The following is a 24,840-nucleotide window of genomic DNA, read 5'->3' on the forward strand; positions in this document are numbered from 1 at the left end:
CTAAAAATATACAGATGTAGGACTTTGGTACAGGCTGTCAGAGTCCAATCAACATTACCATTATTAACATTGTATTTATACATTCCCTATATGCAGAACACCAGGAAAACAGGTAATCTGAAATGTTTGCAATTTGTACAGAGACTAGAAAAATGTGTAGACATATGGATGACCTTTAAAGTCACTCAGAAACAGTACAGTATCATAAAATGCTAAAGAGTGTAAGTAGATATCACCAGTGATAGCCATTGGTGATACTTAATAAAAACAAACACAGATGTTAAGCCTAATACCCTTCTGAAACTGTAGACTGAAATTATATTTCTGGTTTAAATGTGTAATTCTTAGTTTGTAGTGAGACATTTTAGTATAATATTTTTAAAGGAATTATGATTGAGTAGTTTTTGTTATCCTTTCAGTCCATGGAATAATAGTACTGTGTTTGTGAGCTACTTATTTGACATCTACATTTCTCTAAAAGTTTACTAAATTAGACATGTTACATTAATCACTCATTAAATGTAACCAAGCAGTTTTTCAATCCCAAAGGCATATTTAGAGGTCATAGAAAAAATAGGTGTTTCTCTAGACAGGCTGTGTGTGAATTAAAAGGAATCCAGCTTTTGCAGAGTAGTTTCCTCTGGCAAGAGATAGGTGTTTCCAGGAGTAACATCTTCGCCAGGAAAAGAAAACAACAGCCCGTGTTTACTGGCATGGGCCAAGACCACTTCCAGACAACACAGGCTTTTGTATCAAGGTCATATCATTAAAAGAGGGAGAGGGAAATGTTAATCATGCCAGAGTCACCATCTCTGCTGCTTTGTAACAGGAAAAGTAAACGTGTCCCGGGTTTACATTCTTTCCTTCAGCTAAGAGAGATGGGTCTATATAATCCATGCCCAGGGCATTGAGTGAAATGTTTAATAGAATTAGACATTTTTATAATGACTCACACTTTTAACGCAAGAATGCATCACAATATATGCGGTCACAGCATGATACCAGTGCGTGGAAAGCCATTTGAAGAAGTCTCGCCACCTCCGCTGGGTGCGTGACTCAGCAGAGGCTGACTGTGATGAAGGGAACGGAGCCACAGCAAAAGTCAGGCGCATGACAGATCCCTCAGCATTCATGAATGCCCCTGGGAGTTCACAGTGTACTGTCAACAAGGAAGCTTTGCAGCCCAGTAAATCAAATCATATTGCACCCAGAGAGCTGCTCCTGCACACTGGGAATCAGCAGATTTCCCCTGCTAGAGCTGTAGGGGGAAGGGCAGGGGGGCAGGCTCCACCCCTCTGAGATCGGAACAGTTTTCTATAACCCTCCTTAGACTGTTTCTGCTAGCTGCTTAGCTCTAGGTTTTCGCTCTCCAGAATGCCTGTGTAATCTAATAAACTGAATACACAACACAAAATGTTGAAAACACTAGAAAGCTTGCAAGTAGGGGGCTCTGCATAATTCTCACATTCTAAGATTTAAATCTACATGCAGTGCAGACATGACATTATCACCAGTGCCTTGAAAATGTGAAGATAGTGGTTTCTGAATGAGATTACCAGTGCTTTAACTCTACAAGTAACCAAAAATGCCTGTAGCTTGATGAAGAGACATTTAAAAGTTATAAACAGTGGCAAATATTTAAAATGGCTAGAAAAGTAATTATGTAATTCTATGTATAAATCATTTATACACATTTTGCATGAAACTTGATGCTTAATTGAGAGATAATACTCATTAATGACCTTCCTAGGTTTAGATACAAAGCGACTATTACATTGAAATTATATGGAAAATGTTGAGGAGTTATGTTATTCATATTCCTTGTTGAAAAAAATATGCAATTTTAAAAGAACTATTTAGAACCAAACGTGTTGGGGTGCTCTGAGATTCTTCAATTAAAAAACAATGCTCAAACCTTCCCAGGGATGCTTTTTTGGACAATTTTATACACCGATGTAGTCCACTGTTAGATATTTAATAAGGATTTGGGTTATGTTTTTCAGAGGAAGACACTCAGATAACACATTGTTCTAAGTCAGGAAGTCAGTGACTCATTTCACTTTAACGTGACTAAAGTTGTCTTTAAATACAATGAGTAAACTCTGAGAGGACCTGAAAAGATGAAACTATATGAAATTATAGTTTCCTTCCTGCTCCTCATAGACACACATATACAAAGTTCACTGATGGGCTCAGTGGTGTTTTTTAAATATTTCCATATTCATGTTTTACTGTCCTAACTTCAGTTTCACTAAGCACACAGTTTCACAGTGTCAATCCTCAGTTTGATCATTCTTTACATAGTGCTACAAGTCATTACAATGGGCTAAGAGTGCTCAGAGCAGTCTCTTTTCCAAACAGCTGATCGAGTCCATGTTACAAAAAGCTGTAATAATGCTTAATACAGCCATCATTACTTTTTTAATACAAATACATCTATCCATCTCAAAGTGGGTAAAATGATGTCCAGATGGCATCAGTTTCCATTCAGAGGGGTACAATTTCAGTGGCAAAGTTTCTGTCTGTCAAGGCTGGCAAGGTAGCACCATAGTCACTGCAGCATGATGTCCTTGAGGTTCTCCTGGAGGATGGTGTCTTTGACGGCGTGGAAGACAAAGCGAATATTCTCTGTGTCGATGGCTGTGGTGAAGTGGTGGAAAAGGGGCTTGCTGCGGTTCCGCCGCTTGCGGTTGAAGCACTGCACCAGATAGGTCTTCACATCCTCCAGGCGGCGCGGGTCACCACGGAAGTCGGGGAAGTACTTGCTTATGCTGACCTTGGCCACCTTCTCCACCAGCAGGTCCATCTTGTTGAGGAACAGGATGATGGAAACGTTGGAGAAGAGCTTGTTGTTGACGATGGTCTCAAAGACGTTCATGGACTCCACCAGGCGGTTGGTGCGGCGGTCCTCCATCAGAACCTGGTCGTACTCACTGGAGGAGACCATGAAGAGGATGGAGGTGATGCTGTCAAAGCACTGGAACCACTTCTGCCTCTGTGAGCGCTGCCCGCCCACGTCCACCATCTTGAAGGGGATCTTCTTGATGATGAAGTCATGTTCCACGATGCCTTTGGTAGCCTTCCTGGCCAGGAGGATGTCTTGACGGCTTGGGACATAATTCTTTTTAAAATACAAAGAAAAATAATTTAGCAAAAAAGGATTTAGTTAGTAATATTATTACATTAAAATTAGAAATAATGAACAAATAAATAATAGTTCAGCCAAAGTATCATTATACAGTATTCTTTTTAAAGAGATTGCAGGAAAACAGGCTAAAACCACATCACAAAATAGTCCACGCAGGGCTACATATTCTGAACCTATGGAATGAATACGTTGGTTGAGATATGCTACCCGCAGAAGTAATGTCCATCATGAATCTTAGCCCTTCTGCTAGCAGACCCTTGTAATCATGATAATATCTGTAATACTGTGGGCAAAATTCTGCTAGCCTCTCAGTGTTCTCTTGGTGGTCCCTTGGCCAGTTGTAGCACATAAATTTACACTTTACAAGACCTCGGCACTTTAACACTACAGCAAGACGAGATGGTCTTCCATGTAATTTCCATTAAAAAAGCCTCTCACATGACTCTTTTGGCATCAGGCTTGGTTTCCAATAAACAATAAACATCCAGCCCTCTTGCTTTTTAGCACTCATCCGAGACATGTTTTCTTAGCCAAGCTCTTGGCAACCCCAAGTCACAGTGACTAATCCTATTCACCAGTACACCATGAGAGGGCAAAGCTCTTCTTGGTCGTGCAGAGCCTACCACCCTGTTACTGCCATTCCGCCTAGTTGTGAAACAATCAGTACTACTACTGCTACATTAACAACAGGATTTGATGCTTCATTGGGGCCACCTAAACACAATGTATTTAATCACCTCAAAGTAATCAGATCTAAGATGAGATCCTGGTGGTGTCCATAAGTCATGGACTACAAATCCATAAATGTTTTCATTTGGATGTAAAAGGCAACTTGTCCCAAGCAGTGGACATACATAAAATGGCAGAATGATAATTTTGCTGATAGAAATTTTCAAATCAGAGAGCAGGATCTTTGTTAAATCCTAAGGAGAGGTCATCAGACAAAGGTGCTTTTGGAAGAGTAGTATAAATGATCCACCATAACACAGTTTAGTAGGAGATTGTGAAACAACTAAGAAGCAACTATTTTAAAAGTGTCATGACTCACCAGTTGCCCAATCCGATCCAAGTTGTCCAGGAAATACTTCACTGATTCACTCTATTAAAAAAAAGGAAAGTCACATGGTGCATTTTACAGCGCACGGCAGAATAGAGCATGTAAAACTGTTTAGATTTTTGGTTGTTTAGTTTTTGGCAGTTGCAGTTCAGTCTCATGTCATAATTTCACTAGCTGAAGCCAATTCATTCCCACATTTTACTAAAGCGATTGACTTTTGATATGGGGCAAAGCAAGGCAAGTTTATTTGTATAGCCATTTTCATTCACAGTGGCAATGTAAGTGTTTTACAGAGAAATAGAAGCAAATAATAAAGTTATTTACATCCTGAGATGTATGATCTTCAGTTATGTTTTTGCACAAACACCCCCCACCCCACCCCCCCAAGCCAAACAAACAAACAATCAAAACAGTTCAAGAACAATGGTTAACCAAAAGCAGCATGCATACACAGAAACAAGTTAAAATAATAGTCGTTCTTTCATTGTCCTTTATTTGCTAAACTCTCCTTTAAAATTCTCAGTAAAACAGAAAGAGTACATAATCAGGCATCCTAGAGCTGTTCTAATTTGGGAATGGAAAGTCTGGAACTAACAGGATGTTCCTATCTTTGTCTGAGAATAAGTGCAAATCCTCCACCAGCACAGTGCCCATCAGCAGAGGCTGGAATGAGAAGGCCCAAACATAAATGGACAAAGTACACCACCCCTTGAAGTGAGAATTGCTAAGCACGCTTCACTAGCATCTCATGCAGTGAAAAAGGCAGCATAAAAGGAATGTTTGGAATGAAATGTAAAACGGTTCTCTTAGATCTTCCTTGTAGCATGTTAACAGTTGGTTAAGTAGCACTTTTAAAATGGTTATGGTTTTCAGTTATTCTGTTTCTACATTACAGAACTTTATAACATATATAACTCAAATTAATCTTAAATGAAAACAGAAGGTTACTGTGAGACTGAGTGGCAATTAAATTGTATACCACTATCACAATAAATTGATACGTCTTCCTTTTGCAGTCATCACTGTGCCTCTGACGCTCTGATAGTTATGGTTTATAAAAAACAAAGGTTAAAGGTCCAGAGCATTAAAAAAGGCTGTGTGAAGAGACGTCTGAACAGTCTGTTCACACAGATAGCAGTCAGAACACTTCCAGCACTGGTATATTCCAAGAATCAATTAAACCTGTTGTACTCATAAGCTCTTATCTAGTGATAATTCAATTCTGTTGCTCAAGTCTGAGGTTTCCACAATTTTTTCACTATTTTTTGTTCAGAACGACATTAGACATTTGCCACAAATAAACAGAATTTCCAGAATTGGGCAAATACACAACCCTAATGAAATGAGTGCTGAGTCTTATTTCCTGACTTTTTTCTATTGAATGTGCTTTTGTGCTTTGGGTGGTAGATGTTCTGGCCTTGGAATTTCACTAGGCATTGTCTACGAGAGCCAGTTGTGTCCTGTAATGTGTGGGTGTGTGTGTGGGTGTGTGTGTGCGCGCACGTGCATATGTCACACACTGGCCGGTGTCCTGGGTCATACTCCCAACAGGAAACAGCTGTGGATGAAAACAGAGGATTGGCAGAACAGCGCCGCCCCTCTGTCATAGGCTGGGCCCACACCCCAACTTCACACGGACACATACATGCACACACACATGCAAACACTCCACCATCACCAGGGCCTAGTGCAACACATGCAGGATATCACGCATATATCTGAGAGCAGTGCCTGTTTATCAATTGCTCTTATCAGTTGCTCCTTGAAACGCACACGGAGAATAGAATCAGAGGGGCTGTCGACAGACGGTCACACCACAGAGTTGTGTTAGAGTTGAGGTCAAAGCCCACCAGTGCACTGGGTGGAGAGGGCTGTGACTCCCATTTGCTCCTCCCTTCAGCGATATAGTGACAACGAGAAGCACCACAAAGGGAGTTATGTCCAAACAGCTTGGAACACATTAAACTGTTCCTCCACATCATGAGAGATGGAAACAGAGAGAGAGAGAACCATACAAAGCACTCCAAGCTCCTCCTCCACCCTGTCTCCCTGGACTGACCTGGGCCTGGACATCATGCCTCATGTGTGGGAAAGAACGTGGCCATGGACGGTCCACAGATGGCAGCTGTAGCCTAGTGTGTATGACCTACGCCTACTGAGTGTTCCAGGAAGGACTGAAGGGGGAGGGCCCTTCAAGTCAAGAGGAGGTGGAAGCCTTGACCCCTCCCACCCCCACAGTGATCTGTATTGCTGTAGTTTATTCTGACCCCTTCAAGATAAACAGGGCACGGAGTGTCCATTGAAATGCAATCCAATTAAAAGTCCTCCCCCATGACCCACACAGCCTATATACAGACCTGTCTTGATGCCGCAAGACAGCTGGAGGGAAAAGGCTTTGAAGCAAACATATTCAGCACTCTGGAAAAAAATGAACAGTGAGGTTTCATGACTAAGATGAGAGTAAAATCCTCATTTTCACAATCTCAGTTTCAGTCATACACAGTGCCAGCTGTTTTTCGGGAAAATGAAAAACATATTTGAGATGCAGGGAATTTACAGTTCAAATAATGTGTACATCTTGCTGGACTTTCACAAGTCATTTGACAATAATATATCACTAGGGTGCTATCCCATCTGAATCACATCCAATTCTCATACAAGGACACCAATAAAAAACCTAACTTCAAGTCCACCATTAGGATATATCCCATCCAGTTCTCTGGACTTGAAACAAAATTTTATAGACTCGAACAGTCTTCGCAGACCAATAATAGTTTTGCTGGCCACAACTTCAAATAACTTTATAATCTTTTCAAAATATGGCAGTGATTGGCCAACTGAAAGCTCTCCTTTGTGGCCTGGTCCAGAGAGCAAGGCAGCGTCTCTTTTGTAGTGGCAATGTCTGCTTCTGATAGAATGTAAATAATCTTCATGCAAAAAAAAAAAAAACATGACTTGATTTCCCAACTCTTTGGAGAGAGATTAATTGTTTGTCTTGGACAGAAGAGGAGAAGACCTATTAATCCCCTACACAGAGTTCACCAGGCACCTTAACCAGAGCGTCTAGCACTGCAGGCCCATCCAACTGTGTTGACTTTGCTGTAACTGGAAACCCTGGGCTTTGATCTTTCCTGGATAGTCTTGTGCTGTGTTTTTCCAATGGCAGACCAGTAGAAAGAAAATAGATGAGTATTGAGGAGTTCTTCAAACATATCTGGGACTTGCACAATGTCTGAAACATGTAAACAATCGCATAGGAAATGTTACTGGTGTAACAATCATGTCAGCACCATGTACCCAAATATTAGATATAAGCAAGAATCACAAATTGTTATTGTGAATGAAAGGAAAGACACTTAAAGCTGCAACTGGGATTTTCTGATAGAGTGTGAGTTACAGAGTTACATCTAACTCACCTGCACCATTCTAGTCCTAATGGTGGCAGCATCCCCTAATCCAATACTTCTCATCTTAAATGTGCCATGGCAAGTTTGTTTGTATTAACAGAAATCTCTGTTCATTTAACACTGAATTTATTTGTAGCCAATTTGCATTTCCCAATTATGTCTTTGCATGTCAGTGTTGAAGGGAAGAAGTTAACATCTCTCATTCATGTTTTCTGCCACATCCTTGTTGAGGTACAGGGCTGACAGGAACAGACTCTCAGGAGACAGCTCAAAGTGCTCATATCCACTACATGATCATGCAGACAAGCAGCTTGACTGTCAGGCATGTACATTCGATCAGCTGCATCCCCCTTGGACTGCATCCTCCACTACAGCTGAAGCACACAGCTGGTGAGTAAGAGATGGGTGAGCATGCCCATCCAGGATGCCTTGGTCAGGCAGGGTTATGCTCCAGCAGTGTTCCAGGCTGACAGGTGTGCCTGCTTTCCTGTCTCACTGCCACTGTCTTTCATGCAGGTCTCATCTGCCCTGGAGTGCCAATGGCCCCTTGACAGGGCATCAGAAGCTCAGACAGTTGTGTGTGGCCCTCTCAGCTCCAGGACCCAGCATCACCATAAAGAGCAGTGGCACATGGCACAGCATTACCAGAGGAAAAGACATAACACTCATCTTCAGTGGCACCATCTCATCCCCTTCGCCTAATGCAAGCATGCTCAGCTTTGCACCTGGAGATCTACTGCCCTGCAGATTTAACTCCAACATGTCTAGCTCCAATATCCACATCCTACTGAAGGTCTTGATTAAATGGGTCAGGTGTGCAAGGTGACAGGTGGAGCAAAACCGCAGGCTGTTAGATTTCCAGGAATGGGACTAGGTATGCCTGGACTAAAGCATGAATGACATTGACCTACAGTGACTCATACACTAACCAGATGTGTGTCGGAGGAGACATCCATACCAGACAGCGTTTGTGGAACGTCTGTGACTTGTGTCAGCATCTATCACTGGCCAACAAAGTCCAGAATGAGTTACGAACTAATCACAGCCCCCCAACCCCCCGACCCGCCAGAGGCTCTAAGATGTCCTCTCATTTGTAATCCAGAGGCTCTAAGATGTCCTCTCATTTGTAATCAAGCTGGAGAAGTATATGTTGGCAAAGACCAACCAGGGATATGGCCTGTGTCAGACTGTGCTGTCCCTGTAGAGCACTGTAGGTGACCCACCTGACTCCCCCTGCTATTGTGCCTGCACTGGGCAGATTCTCCACCTCAATCTTAGCCTGGGCCCTGACAGTGGCCCCTGTGGGGCATTAACTGCAGACAGGCCTGGAAACAAATCATCGACGGCTGGAACAAAATACCGGCGAGAGACAGAGAGAGCGAGCAAATGAGAGAAAAAACAGAGCAAAAACAACAACGATGGATGAAGTTTTTGACAAAAGCGAAACATCCAAGGACACGGCTGCCTGCAAAAACTCAATCTTCCTCTTTTGCTCAGTGCTCCACAGTCTTGGAACTTATGCTGAGAAAACAACCCATTTGCCATCTCCACCAGCGCTTTTAACTAAATATCAATCACTAATCCTCTTGCTTTATCCCCAGATGCTTTTCAACAGACATGAAAGGAGCAGTAAAGTAGGGCCCAAGGTTTGATGGAGGCAGAGCCAGGAATCATGGGGACAGCCTCCATGGGTCCTAAGTAATCCTGAGTAATCCTGAGTCCTGAGTAATCTTGAGTCCTGAGTAAACATGAGTAATGCAATCTCAAAAACTCTGGAATGCAGACTTCGATTAAGTGCATGTCGTCCCATAAAAAGAAAGGCACAAGTCAGAGGCAATTTTACAATCTGTTTTACAATTACTGCAGCTCAGTGATGCCGGATGTTTTTTACTTTACAATTATTTATTCATTTACTTTGTGATATTGTATAGTTTATATTTTATTGTTCATCCTTATTTTGTTGTACATTTTTACTTCCATCTCTAATTGTCATCCTTATTCGCTTTGCTCTCAATATTTTTGTATAGCAACCCTGGGTATCTTAAATGGTACTTATAAATAAATTTGTACTACTACTACTACTACTACTACTACTACTACTGTAGATTAAGTCTGAACTACGGGGTAACAAAACAAAGCTAAACTATTCCAAATAAATATCCAGATAAATCTCAAAGCACCTAGTCTTTGGCCAAGTGCCTCTTACAAGGAACGGAAGCAATTGAGAGCACACAGGCAGTGTCAGCCAGGGCATCTTCATGCTGAAAACCACAAAGCTGATCATTTTTGGCCCCTGTATGACAGAAGGGCAGTGCAGACTGCAATCATAGTTATGGTAACACTTGATTTGGAGACTAATGATATAACCATGGCAGCAAAATGTCCAGGCCTGCTGTTAGCCTCCTGTACTACCCTGTCTGTGAGGCACTGTTATGTTCCATAAGCACTAGAAAAGGATTAGGAAAGGCTATGGGAAATAAGAGAAAAACCATTGAACATAACATATAAACCATCAAGCAGCAATCTGATACCTTCAGTTGAAATAAACATGGCTAATCATTTTCCCTAACTCATTGGCTTCCTCTGTAAGCTGCCCTGAGACAAGTTATCCAGGCCAAAGTCAACACAAGTTCTACATCCTTTACACGCATTCACTCAACATTAAAACATCAATCCTGTTTACATTTTAGCCAAGGTATTTAAACAAATAATGCCCCAAAAGCAGCTAGACAAATTGCACCCAGATTAAATTTGGTAATTAACTGTGACTCCCCATGACCCCTGCATGACCCTCGCATCTGGGCTCCTTTCTGTTTAACACTGTAATGGCAGCTCCAGAGAGAGAGAAACAGTGGCTTGTGGTCAGCCACAGCTGAGGGAGGCTGGCTCAGCTGGATAAAAACGTCTGGCTCTTTTCCGGGGTGGAGCAGTTCTCCTCTCCCTGACCTTGTGCTTCCTTAGAGGTGGAGAAGCAACAATGGGACATTATTTACAGTGGCTTCAGTCACGAGAGAAAGGCAAGGAACTGGCAAGGGACGGCCCCTCAGCCCCTAGAAGTTTAAGATTCTCCGCTTACTGCTTATTACACACACACACAAACACACACACACACACACACACACACACACACACACACACACACACACACACTGATGGATTTCCTTTAATTACAGAGTGTGTTAAAACCCGGCTGCTATTGACTCCGTATGCTCTGCTCCAGTGGTCAGTAATAGTGCCACATCCTCCAGAGAGGAATACAAACAAAGTTCAATACGCCCTGCATATTGACACAAGTGTGATGGCTTCGCAGAGCCAGCAGTGTGCGACGTTACACAACAGCTCATCAGAAAAACAAGGCAATCTGTGCAACAGTGACCAGTGACAGCTACCCACGGGGGACGGAGGGCTTCGCCGCAAACATGGCAACAACAGCACGGAAGGAGCAAGGCTGGCAGGAGCACCAGTGTCCCATTAGACTGGCTTCCTGGCAGGAGTATGGCCTCTCCAGGGCACTTCTGGGCTGGCCACCAGGGCCCAGAGCTACAGCTCCTTTGGAATGCAAGCTCCACTGCTTATCGCTCTGCTCCGCAGAGGAGTGTCGACTTCCTGCTGCAGGCCACCGCTCACAGCTTGATCTGTACACAAACACACCCTCCTGCTGGATGCGTTCTTTCTGTTTACTTTGGATCATCCACCTAACCAGATCAAACAGGTCACACTTTTGCAGAGTGAGAGAGAAAAAGAGAGAAAGCAGAGTGAGAGAAGGAGAGAGAGAGAAAAAAGAGAGACCAATAAAGAGAAAAGTTAATCAGTTTTAGTATGGATACTAGGAGGCAATTAAATCTATCACACCTCACTTTTCCTGAGCATCAGGAGCAAGTGTGATATCTTGGCACATCGGGAGATTCAAAGTGATTCTTTTGAAACCAGCCTTTATCTAATATATAAGGGGATGTCTACAGGCACTCTGCTCATCTTCAGTTGTGAAGAATTTCCTATGCATCCCCTCATCATCGATCTCTTCACTGGAAAGCTGGATAATGCTCAGCTGTGGGGTGATGGAGGGGAATCCATCTTGGGGTTGCATGGTGAAAAAGCACTTGGAGGAACTCGATTCCTTCCTGTGCTTAGTGAGGTTGATGAAAACTTCAAGAATGAAAACGTCTGCTTCCCTGTGTTCCTACATTAGCATCTGTCCTGAGAGAAAGTTTACATGTTTTTCAGAATTCTATAGATAGCCATTTAGTGAGCTGGGCCTCTCACACTACAAGCCAACACCATCAGCCACAACACTGAGTGAGCGTAATCCTTTTTGGATTGTCCCTCTGTTTGAGCTATGCCCTCACACTCTCTTTACACACTCTGACAAAGGGCGGCCCATTCAGTTGTTCCCCAGTGTTTCACTCTCTGGCTCTCTCTCTCTCTCCTCCTCACCATCTCTGTCTTCACAGTTGCTTTCACTGGTGAAAGTGTGTTCCTCTGTGGCCAAGATGGCCTCCTCCCACTGAAACCCAGCTGGGTCAGTATACTTAAACTACATTTACCAGGAAAAAGACTGACACTCCACAAACATATCTTTACCTTTTAAAACCTGAATGGGGCATAAAATGCCAAGACATGAGTGAAGTTCAGTGCAACAATTCCAGTCATCACTACCTGTTAAGGGAGGTAGAGAACAAATAGCACTAGTAAGACAAGCAAATGCTGATGAATTAGAGGTCCCAGGTAAAATCATCAACTTACTGATTGTGTCTTTTAATCCTATGAATCACCTAAAGGAGAGCATTAAGTGGCCCATGACTAATACAGCTATGAGGAAGGAAAGAAGAGATCACTCCTTCTGTAAAAAATAAAATCAAAAGTAATCTGTAAAAAGGAATAGTTTCTTTCCCAGTGCAAGCTGTTCTCAGATCAGTAATGTAGGTTTATGCTGCTAGGAGGCATTTAAATTAATTATTAGTCATGAAATATCGGAAATCTTGACATGCACGATCATAAATGTCCAGAGCCAAAAGAATGTCTGGGGATGTGCAACTGCCAGTGCAGGCAAAACTTGACCATTAGCACTTACAAAACTTCTCAGAAGAGCCTTTACAACAATCATACATTGTATTATCACACTAGAAACAATCATTCCACTGTATTATCACACTAGAAAAAATAACTAATTTTTATACTGGATATTAACAGTAAACCATTTTTAAGCATGTGTACCCAAGCAAAAACCAAGCTTCTCACAAGTCTGCACCATGGCTACATGCCAAAGTGGTTTTCTGGAGGCGGCCATGTCAAATTTCAACAAAGCAGCATTACAGACTTCCTGCCCGTGAACTCCCCAAAGCCTTTAAGCAAAGCTGCATTCACATCCAATCACAACATGACCAGAATGCCTTTCCTGCTAATACCAAGCTAATGATTTTGGCTGGCTAACTGAGAATAAATGACATCTGTTTGGAAGGGTCTTTCACATCTTAGTGACAAGCCTCTATTGTTCTGAGGCTATTTTAATTCTAGAATTGAGCTGTCTAGAATTTGAATTTCCATCATGAATAAAAGGGAAAAGACTTGGCCTTCTGAACCACACCAAGAGAAGCCACACATCCTTAATTAGCAGTCAAGAGAATAATTCCAAGAATTATAAATCTTGCACTCCCATATTGCTAGCAAATGTTGTACTAAATCCTAAACCTCCCTCAACTCATAACACGTGGTGCACCTTATCAGTAGACCTTGAGGTAATGGTGTAAGAAGTCAGAATGCGGTCCAGGTCAGGTTACGCATAGGCAGAGCGTCAGTTCCCACACCCTCATGGCCTGTGCCAGTGCTTACTCTAGTGGGGATTTACTGATGGACTCCAGCTAAGCCTTCTGTATGCTGCAGGACTTCCTCCAGCCAACAATAATGCTCTCTGGATGCAGGGGTGGAGGCCAGGCCAAGTCCTTCATGGAGAGAGGAGCTGCTTTCCCCTTATACAGTCTATCTAATGCCAGCTCCCAGCTGACTGGCCAGTTCTGCTGACTGGTTTTAGAACATATGGGACTTATAGGGTGCTGCTCCAGGATTGTAGTAGGCCATTGTTCTTCAGACCCCTGCAACCACCCTGCCAGCCTCCAGCTTTCTGCACAAGCAGGATAACACAAAGATGTGTCCATCCAGAAGGTAGAGTCTGAGCTGCATGGCAATGGCACATCAGGGAGTGGCCATGTCAAGCAAAGGAAAACACCAGTGTCCACACAAACATGGCCTTGTCTGCGAGAACGGTGCAGGAAACCCAAAGAACAGAACCGACGGTCTCTGCTCCAGCTGACAAAAGGGATGTGAGCTCAGTGTGCCGACAGCCTGACTGACTGACCACGGTAACATCCTCCCACTCACTATGACCCCAGACGTTCCAATAACAAGAACCCCCTCACACTACATAGAGGACAATAGAACTGGAGCAAGCAGCCTCTGACCCAGCTGCCCAGCTCCACGGTGCGCCTTTCAGAGGCTCAGCACATTCACGCAAGTCACATTATGTATATAATAACTTTGACCATTGTATATGGATACAAAGAACAGGGAAACAAAAGCCTGCTTTTTTCCCTGGGGTCATAATATGAAATAGAAAAAAAAAAATTCCAGTACATCTAACAATAAATCTCCTGGCAAATGTATGCTAGAATGAATTTATACACTTATCTCTTTTCAAGCTTGATTTGAAGCTAGACAGAAAACTAATATGGTTTAATGGGCTAGTAAATCAAATACTTATACACGTATACACTCCTATACCAGCTGCAAGATGAAGAATAGAGTGGTTCTTCATGTCACTCTGAGAAGGTTCTGTCAAAGTAGCAGAAGAGAGAGGCTGAGTGATTAACAGCAGCACCTAATTCTGGTCTGTCTGAAGATTAAGATTAAGGGCAAATTCTTTTATCTGATGGAGATGTTCTCACACATCAAGGGCTGTCTGAATTGATTTTGTATGTAACAGATTTGACTGAGCAGTGGGGATGATAAAGATGAATGTATTGGTGAGGGGGACAGGAAGTGATTAGAGGAGAAGCATTCTACAACATTTCTCTAATACCAGTTTGTGTCTTTCCATCAAAGTGTGGCTCTACCAATTCTTTTCCCTCCTCTGTAAGGCTTCGATCTGCATATCTGGGTCATCTTATGGAAATCCATACATTGGTGTCATGCTCCCAGAAAGCAGTACCAAGCAAATAAGCTCTCTGTCCTCACTTGAGACAGACTTTTTGTCAACAGGTGGGCTTTGTTTGAGAACCCTGACTACAAAGATCATTTAACTTTGTGGACAACTGAGCTCTTGGCTTTTTTTCCTTCTTGGCCTTCATTCTGCTCCACTGACCTAGTTTGGCAGTGGTGAATAGTTCATAATTATCTGCGAGACATTTGGAGGGCCAGGCATAGGGCATGCACCCCTCCAGCGCCAGGCACAGCAGTTTAAGACTCTGAAGACCCTCATCTCAGCCTAATCAAGCAGCTTTTTGTGCACTGAACATGGAACACATCAATTAGTCAGGCTTCTCCCTGCTTTTTGCACTATGCACTTTTAATTAAGGATAGTAGCACATGGTTTTAATAGTTCCCCCCCCCCCAAATCTTTTTTTTCCAAAAAGTGTGGCACCTTACATTTATAGTGCTTCCTCTTTGGCTACCATTGAAATCCTTCCATTTAGTCTGTGCACAAACAATGTTTCCTTTATTAGTGACATTTGTCTCTATCAGATTTATTGTTTTATAATTTGCCACTAAAGACCACAATTAAGGAAACATATTTCCCCTCATTTTTCAGGGCATAAAAATGGTTTTACCCCCAATATTTACAATGTTCATCCAAAGCAAAAACAAAACATATTTAACCAGGTTTCTGCTCTGTGAAAATCAATGCATGAATTTGAAGGTGCTGGTATGTCCATTTCTTTAGCAGTGAACTGAGTATCAGGAAAACTTGGCTGACAATTTCCACATACATTCCCCTAACATTACTTCTTAGGCATAAGAAGGCTACTGTTGAATGTTCTGGAAACATCAATTGTGCCTGAATGTTTATAGCATGTTTTTTCCTTTTTGTACAGCACTGTACAAAATGGTTTAAGAACAAAAACATTCTGGGAACATTTATAATGGCCAGTTGCACTTTAAAAATATGCTAAAAGGATGCTCAAAAAACAATGCAAGCAGAATGCTTATCAGTAAAAACTTAAGAACTTTTATCAAGGATATGGAATGTTATATGAATGTTCCATTAACATTATGTTCAGGATGTTTCCCCCATTTTTGTGAGAACCTTCCCTGTTAGCTCTGAACCTGCTGATGTTTTTAAATAACAGAGAGAAGTTATAAGTGTTTGATTTTTCCTTCTATAACTGTTTTTTTTCCTTCAAATAAACTGTTTACACAGACAGTTCATGACACACCCTCAGTCACCCATTCATGTTATTGAACACACTCTCCTAGACTAAACATGAAGGTTTGAGACACTCCCATATGAAGGCTCAGAGGGTATGGCTTGTCAGACCCTGGGCCCTCTGATGAAGCACACTCACCAGTTGGAACTCGCTCCTACGCCCATATGCCTGCTGAATGCCTGAGTCGCCCCACAGTGCCTGCAAGGCGGGCACGTATAGCTGGAAGGTGCAGGGCTCCACCGGTGAGCCCGCCTTGTTCTCGAATGACATCACAAACATGCCATGCTTCTCGTTCTCCGAGTTCTGCCAGGGAACTCCCAGCTTGTCCCGGGCATCCACCAGAACTCGCATGCCCTGAAAGAAAGCAGTAAAGGACAAATAAAAGAGGCAGAATTTCATATACATTAGCTATCGATTAGTCATGACCGCTCATCGATGACACACCTCTCAGATAGTAGTCCTGGCCTAAGATATAAAACATGAATTGATAATGACTTTGGCTCCACTGTTAGTTTGCCATAGGTTAGAGAAAATGAACTTTTGAGTGTAGGTTTAAATGAACTAAAACATAAAACTAAACATAAATGAACTTTTTAGTGTAGGTTTAACTTACAGAAACTTCACTGAGGTTATTCATTTGGAAGCATGAACAATACCTGTTATGAAAGCAAATCAGAACTAAAAGTCTAAATAAATAAAGTGTAAGCCAAAAAGTGCAGACTAATCTAGCATTTCTTGTCTGTATGGAAAACACAGGCTGAAACAAGGCTTTTCTGAGCCAGCAAGAAGAGTCTCCACTGACGCCTCTGGGGGTAAGGGAATTCAATGAAGCTAGAAGTCATAGATGAGGATCCTCTGTCCCATCCAAACACAACATGTAGCACGAGCAGTGCTGTAGGACCCTCCACTAAAGTATGGAGTCTGGAACCCCAGAATTATCAAGAGGCCTTCACGTGGAACTTTAAGCCATGCACTCCTCTCAATTATAATTGTATCACCATCCAACTAGGCCATTTTTTCCAGAACTGAAGCTCTCTTAGGTGACATACTAGATCAACATCCACATGTTAAAAGTCCCACAAGGAGGTCTCTATTTCTTTTCTTTATTTCCTCCTTTTATTTTGCTAGGCTACATCAACAAGAGTGTCGCTTCGATATGCCTGGTGCAGCTGTATGGGATGGTAATTAGAGCTCTGTGCCAGTTCATGTCTGGGAAGCGGAAAAGTGCTTTGAGTACTACAAAGGGATCTGCTTCAGCAAACACCCGGCAGAATACGTCCCACACACACCCAAGTCACCGCGGGCTAATGGGGCAGGGCGTGATGTCTGCTGAGCCCTTTATTCCATCCACATGGGTGAGGGATCTGCCTAATAACATACAAGGGGTGCACTGTCAAACATATAATCCAGGAGGGAGCTACAGGAAATGAATGTGGAACAGGGCCTGCTGGGTTTGGTTGTCCATGTAACTCCCCTACACCTGGCCTTAACATCCTCTTGGTCACTCAGCAGTTTACCACTAAAGTAAACAGTTGCTCATGCCTAAGACCTGCCTACCAACACTGTTTAATGCTCATAATAGAGATGGCACTGATACCATGTATCAGGTCAGGTCAGAAAAGCCAGACATATATAAGGGGAAAAAAATTAAGGAAACCAATTTGATAGCAACAAATCCAGTCTGGAAATAGTTCTGCAGTGCTTTGCAGCAATGCTATGCAGGTAACATGATAACAGCAAGGTTCATTTGACCACAGTTGTTTATACACAGCTACGGAGTTTAACTGTAGAGTTTTCTTCATATTAAATAATTAAAGCTATGTTCATTGCTCAAATGTAAATATCCAGACACTTGCACACATGATGACCTGCACTGCTATCATATAAGGTTAGCCTAGGGTGGGGGAACAGGTTATCTGCCTTCTATTGAGAGCATTTAAACAAGACAAAATAGTGTCTTGGCACTGTTCACCACCACGGATCCATGACCAACAGTGAATTATTTATTTACAATTCTTTAAAAAAACAAAAACAAATGATGTTTCAAGTTTGGCTGTGAAGTAAAAGAAAGTTCAGGATTAAGGAAATGAGACAGCAACAGAAAGCTGACAAACAGCTGGAGAGGAGAAAGAATAAATAGTAAAGCAAAGCACTACTTCATGAAGTTAATTACTTTATTATGTCAGTGTATTCAATCCATATGTGCATTTATGTGTGTGCCTGGGGTAAGTACAGTACAGCTGAGAACCAAGCAGGTGATGACCAAGGTAATAAATAACATCTCACTGAGATGCTGTATGACAATGGAAGGGATTTTTTTTTTATTTGTCATTTCCATGCATATCTTTAAAGATATAGTATATATAAATACAATATATCTTACACAAAAAAGAAATCTCCAACAATCTAAATTTCATCCACACAACTGGACCACAGCTCACAGTGTTTTTTAATGGAAATAGTGTTTTTTAATGGAAAAAAATATTGGTTTGGTATCAATATCGTGTGATATTCAAATACAAAATTCAATATCAGATCAGTACAGAAAAACTGGTATTGTGCCATATCTAGCTCTTAATGATGAGCTTGGACAAGGCCCTGTCAACTGTCATGGCATCTTCCTGTAGGAGACTCTCTGTCTCTCTCTCTGGCTCTATTTGGACAGCCAAGAGGCTCCCCCAATCCCAAACCCATCCATTTCTGACCCCTCACCTCTTTCCAGCAAGCATAATCTGGGAAAGGATGCGTTCCCTCTCCTCATGGGCTGCCCCCCACCAATATAGACAGAGAGGAGAGAGCTAGTGGGAAATTGAAATAATGAGAGAGAGAGAGAGAGAGAGAGAGAGAGAGAGAGAGAGAAGGCTGAATTATCACACCATAGAGGTCAATATCTCCTCAAATTCTGGCTTGCTCCCAAAAATAGCTCCAGAACCCACCAAAACCTCACTTAACCACAAGGAGAGCTCCTAGTGTTTCTGTGAACGCTCAACAAAACAAGACTCCACCACTTGTTTTGAATGGCGGCGTGCAAGTTGACTTTTAGGCTGCATTTGAAAAACTCCACTAGGACATTACAGCCACATCCCTCCATTCCACTCACATCATAAAAGCCCACACTAGACACCATGTAATGTGCTGTATCAAGCAGTCTTTATTGCTCCTTGGCAAAGCGGGGATTCCCCAGAGAGTAGCAGACATACAAAGATGTGTGCCATGTCCAACGACCACTGACACTCTCTGGAGGCCCCTTAAAAGAGCCGGAGCCGGAGCCGGAGCCGGAGGAAAGGGTCGTCCACATATCTGATTAGCGTTACAACATATCAGTAGCTGTAATTTGGGCCACAACGTATTTGTGCAGTGTAAGCAGATGGTGAGACCCAGCAACTGCTCTCAGTCTTCCTGCTACTGATCAACCACAGCTTTAAACCATGACTCCTCACCCGTCAACAAGCTGCTGACACAGAAGGTGGCTTTGGCCCCGAAGCATAGGATTTATCACACCGGAAGATGGGCTCACAATACATCGCTCCCAGTGGTCACCCAGTAAACCACTTACTGCACACTCCCACCAGATTCTCAGAAACGGGAGCGGAATGCAGTCCTCTCTAGGTTAGGCTGGTTTCTGTAACACTGCAGTGGGTCACTCAGTCAACAAGTTTCAGTGGTTATCAGTTCCTCAAAGACCACTGAATTCAGTACAAGTTCATCACAGAGTTGAGAGCCCAACAGTGATTCTTTGAGTACTCTGTTCATGCTGAAAAAAGGCAGAGAAACTTGCCCAGCCTACCCTCTGGGGTTTCTGATTCCATTGCCGTCACCATTTCTCCAGACGTGCTGAAAGCCGATGATGCCCATTGTCCACTCACTCATTCACTCACACGCATTCACCTCAGAACGTCTCAAAAACATGACATTCCCAGTCTGAGTTACATGCCAAAAATATTTTCTCAGGCTTGTAGCAAACAGAGGAAGTGTAGCCCTGCCAGTTATCCAGCCTTGCACAGAAGAGCACAGAGATGAAGAGCAGCTTTGCGATATGATCGTATTCTATCTTAGAGAGAAGAGGGAGAGGGGTGAGGGACTAAACTGAGGTTAGATCTAATCAACAAGCAGATAACAGTCAGTGTCAGGTCACTCTTTAGTAGACCCCAATAAAAGAACTTCCTGCAGAGCCTCAGAAGGGCCTCACCCAGGGAGCGGACACATGACATCTGATAGGGATGCGTTTCCCGATATAACACAAGAGTCATTTCTAAAACTTTATGAGCCAAAAATGAAAAAACGAAGTAAAGAACCCTGCACAGATAATGCCTGGACCATGACACAGAATGCTGTTTAGAATAGTTGAGGATGTTTTATTGGCCTGCAGGAACATCTCCAAAGTCTCAATGGAAAGAAGAGTGATAATGTCTGAAATCCCAGGTGGTTTGGTAGAATCAGAGAAGGGAGAGAGAGAGAGAGAGAGAGAGAGAGAGAGAGAGAGAGTGTATGTGTGTGTGTGTGAGAGAGAGAGAGAGAGAGAGAGAGAGAGACAGAGAGAGAGAGAGAGAGAGAGAGAGAGAGAGAGAGAGAGAGAGAGAGAGAGAGACAGAAACAAAGAAAGATTGGACATTTGCCTGTCTAATGTAGCTGAACTGAAGATAAGGATATCTACAAAACCTCTAATAAGCTGGTCAGCATGTAGGTTTCACTCATGCCATAACTACCCTGCAGGCCTGTCTGTTCAAACATTCTACTTTAGCATACAGTCAGGAGCACAACTGCAACATGGAAAACATGGTACAGGGGGTTTTCATAGTTGACTCTCTGGCACTCAACCATGTCTCGTTGGCATCAGGAACAGCCCTCAGCAAGGGTAGGTGTAGGACGATAATAAACAGACAAGGGGGAATGATGAAACCATTAAATAGCTTTATTTGGAGCATCCTGTGTGTGTGTATGTGCGTGTGTGTGTGTGTGTGTGTGTGTGTGTGTGTGTGTGTGTGTGTGTGTGTGTGTGTGTGTGTGTGTGTGTGTGTGTGTGTATGTATGTATGTATGTATGTGAGGGCACTGTGGAGAGACATTTCCTCTAGCTCTATAGCTGAACGCGCTGGTACTGATAGGCTGCTGGGACTATCAGCGTGGACTCATCCCAGGATGACCTTGTCTAGAGCACCGGCACAGATGGCCCCCCTCCTTCCACCCATACTCAGAAGCCCACATGGCCTCATGCAGCACCTCACACCTAAGAAAGGGCTTTCTCCATTCCTGCACATTAATCTACAGAAACTGTTTACCTTAATGAGGAAGCCTTTGTTTGACTCATTTTAGCCTACAGTCCTGGATAGTATCAGCCAGTGCTTTCTCTCTCACAAACAGGGACCTAGAACAATTTTCTGACAGCTATTAGCTGTTTATACATTGAGGTGAGCCCATGGTGAAGATCACTTTTGCATGGATATGGACAGGATCACTAGTATATTACCAGTGTTCAAAGCTTTATTTTGGTACCACTGAACACTTTAGAGAAGTCAGAGAACCATGTAGACAGTGCCAACATTCAGTCTGGTGTGTATCCCCAATTCACAGATGGGATGTTAATAATTCTGACAAATTCTTAAGTCTGTCCTGTGGGGTATTAGGCATATAATAGAACAAAAAATGCACAGAAAACACACACAGTGCATGGAGACTGGCAGGGCTACGAACCACAGAAACACATTCATTGTCCTCCTTTGAGCCCTACTGAAAGCCTCTTCCCTCCACTAGTGTCGCTCACCTACTGAAAGTGAACCAGCATGACCGCAGCACACCTGCGCTCACTGGCCGGATCCCAGGATCCTTTCCACAGAGCTAGTTCTCAGTTGCAGACCTCCATTTCTGGATCCACCCTGGATGTGCAAGGGCTATCATGGTCACGTTCCACAGAGTCATCCATTTCACGTGCCCCATTCTGGCCAAGGTAATGTTAACACTAACATGCTAAGGCTAATGTTAACACATCCAGGGCTGTAGAGATCAGAAGGCTATGGTATATGACTTGGCACTATACTGCTGACACTGGACCGTTTGGCTTATATGGTAAGCAGCCACCAGAGTAAAGACACAGATCTGCTTCGTCCTCAAAGTTATGGATGAGATAACAAAACCAGGGCTATATCCCCATTGAGAGAAGCAGAAGCATAATCTTCCAGAGAAAGGTTATTCTTTGTGCCACATGTACCACATGTACCACATGGACATGTTTTTTCTCAAAATTGATCAAATAGATAATAAAAGACAATTTTACTCAATATTTTACTCAATAAGACAACTTCAATATTTTGCCACTCCAACGTATGAATGGTGAAGAGCAAAGGACACATCTGTTAAGACAACCGCTCAGAATGCACACAAGGCCAAGTCAGACAACATGAAGTTGGCATCAGATCAGTGCTCTCCCATGAATCATTCTCTGTCACGCTGATGGAAAAGAAGGGAACATCTGCCCCACTATCGTTAACTACCAGTGGAAGACTAGAGGACACATTGATCTGACTGACAAGTGAACAGCAGCTGTAGGAGTGAGTCGGGGGGGGGATGTGTGAATGTGAGGAAATGCAAGAGACATGCTCAAAGAATTCAAAGCACAAAGCTATTTTTTTCTGCTAATTACAAGAGCAGGGATTCCTTTATCCCCTCCCTTTCAGCAAGGGTAAATGTGAATGTGGAAAACAGAATATCTCTATTACACAAATCATACAGTTGGGGCCTCTTATTCTATATCTCGATTTCCTCCCAACTGCCTACACACACACACACTTTTTTTTACCCTTCCCGTTACTATAGACAGTGAGTCAGTCTCTGTTGTTAAACACAAAAGCATTTTGAGCAGCACACACTCACAGGGGAAAAGACCCAGCAATAATACCATCAGCTCATGGGACAGGCAGACAACTAAAACCAGCATTACTGTGACTAACAGGACACACTTGGGCATGGAGATTAGACTGACAAATGTGTGAAAATGTGCTTACATTAGACAGCTGCCTCCACCAACCTGACCCATCATGCTATAATCAGCTCCTTTCAGTCAACTTAGACCATGAAGAAAAGAGAGAGAGAGAGAGAGAGAGAGAGAGAGAGAGAGAGAGAGAGAGAGAGACTACACTCCTGCATCATTTGAATTATTTGAGTTATTTGAGTTATTGATTGCTGATTTATCAAAACAAAATTTTAACCTTAACTGAAAACGTAACTTGCATTGTGGCTATATAAATCATAATGCATGGTCCATTAAGGTCTAAAAAAATGTTTTTTTAGACCACTTCACATCAAGCAATAATTAGTTACAAGTAGGGACTTTGTGCACTTTTGTTAGCTGACAACAGGTCTAAAGTAAGGCCTGTCTCTGGAAGCTATCTTGGAAATGGCAAATCCGTTCCAGCAAGGAACTTTGGAAGGTTCAATGAAATGAGTTAGCTAGGCACATTTCATAAACACAACCTATCTATCTACAATGGACTTGTGACATGGGCATACTTAGCACATTACTTCCCCAGGATGCTGTCAGGACTTATCTATTATATAGCCTCTAAGGTCAACACTCATACAAAGGGGAGGACGGGGATGTCTGGAAAGTTACATTACTTAACATAAGATGTACAAGAGGAATTATTTTCAAAGAGAAACATTTTAAAAACCTTATACAAAACTGATAAAAACTTACCTTGATTATATTCTCAAAGATGGTATCCCTAAAATCCAGTAGTGCTTTCTGGTCGAACTCCTTACCGTGGATAATCCTCATTTGTTTCAGAAAAGTTGACTTGCCGCTTTCTCCGGCTCCAAGCAACAGTATCTTTACTAAACGACGGATTGACCGTCTCTCGCGTGCAAGCATAGCATCGATTTCACGACTCCTTCGTTTTGCCTCTCGTTCATGGTTCACGTCTCGATCTTGGACTCGATCTTTGCTGTTACTCCTCTCATGGCTGGCTTCGGCAGGGAGCAAACACCGGCTGAGGGTGCGCACCACGCCAGCCATAGTTTTCAATTAGATAAAAACGATCAGTTTAAGCTACCACCTCCTATTCATTAATGTTGTGTCGTTATCTTCTTTTTCTGAGAGCTTCACAGACCTGGTGAAGGCAATGACCTTTGAATCTACTTGTCATCCATAGCACAGCGCAAAACATTTGTCTCAACTACAATCTACCCACTGCATGTCAAGACAATACTGAGAAACTCAGCTAAATAGAAAAAAAATGAAGAATACACGCAAAAACACCAGATCTAAAAATTATAGAAATATTATTCAAAACACTGATGAGAGGCGTAAAATGTTTTCGCAAAACCACAGCTATGAATCTGAACAACAAACGTTTACACTGGTATCAGTATGCCTCTCAAACAGAACTGTTCACAGAAATGACTCCAAAATAACTCCCCCATTAATTATAATTGTTTCCGGTAAAGGTATTTTCTTTACCTTTCCTATCTTCCAGATAACGTTTACCAAACAAGACTAGCTTTCTGATTTCCCAAAGTTAGCATTCGGGGCGTGAGACCGTCCATCCATTCTTCAGCGCTCAAACTTTGTACGACAAGCCCCCTGCCTCAGTCGTGCTTGGGACCTGTTAATGTATACATACGCAGGCCTTTAGGGGGCGTCCGTGTTCATCGACAAGGAGAAGGCAAGCATCAAGCAAACGAGGCTGTTTCAGAGCAGGAGTGCCCCTTGCTGTCCCCCGTGCTCGGATCGGACAGTAGCACTCTGTAAACATTTCTCAGTGAAAACAACGGCGGACAGTTGTTGACTAATCTCCACATTAAATAACTGTGGGGAGTA

At 42.7% G+C, this 24,840-nt stretch overlaps 1 protein-coding gene across 2 annotated transcripts; it reads right to left on the bottom strand.

Moving 5' to 3' along the window:
- Positions 1–903: 903 nt before the first annotated feature.
- On the bottom strand, positions 904–24,612 carry gna12a (guanine nucleotide binding protein (G protein) alpha 12a). 2 transcript variants are annotated; one of them, XM_027016300.3, is made up of 5 exons: positions 24,481–24,610; positions 23,719–24,130; positions 16,168–16,383; positions 4,197–4,247; positions 904–3,121 (listed from the first exon to the last, which is right to left on the bottom strand). In XM_027016300.3, exons 2-5 carry the CDS (start codon positions 24,034–24,036, stop codon positions 2,552–2,554), a joined length of 1,155 nt encoding a protein of 384 aa, XP_026872101.2. In that variant the 5' UTR covers positions 24,037–24,130; positions 24,481–24,610; the 3' UTR covers positions 904–2,551. The 2 variants fall into 2 exon arrangements, with proteins under 2 accessions (XP_026872101.2, XP_081555408.1); XM_081699282.1 differs by having other exon boundaries at positions 23,719–24,612.
- Positions 24,613–24,840: the final 228 nt, after the last annotated feature.

The sequence above is a fragment of the Electrophorus electricus genome, chromosome 2 (genome assembly GCF_041902795.1).
Source record: "Electrophorus electricus isolate QZ-2024a chromosome 2, ASM4190279v1, whole genome shotgun sequence".
In the NCBI taxonomy this organism is placed as follows: Eukaryota; Metazoa; Chordata; class Actinopteri; order Gymnotiformes; family Gymnotidae; genus Electrophorus; species Electrophorus electricus.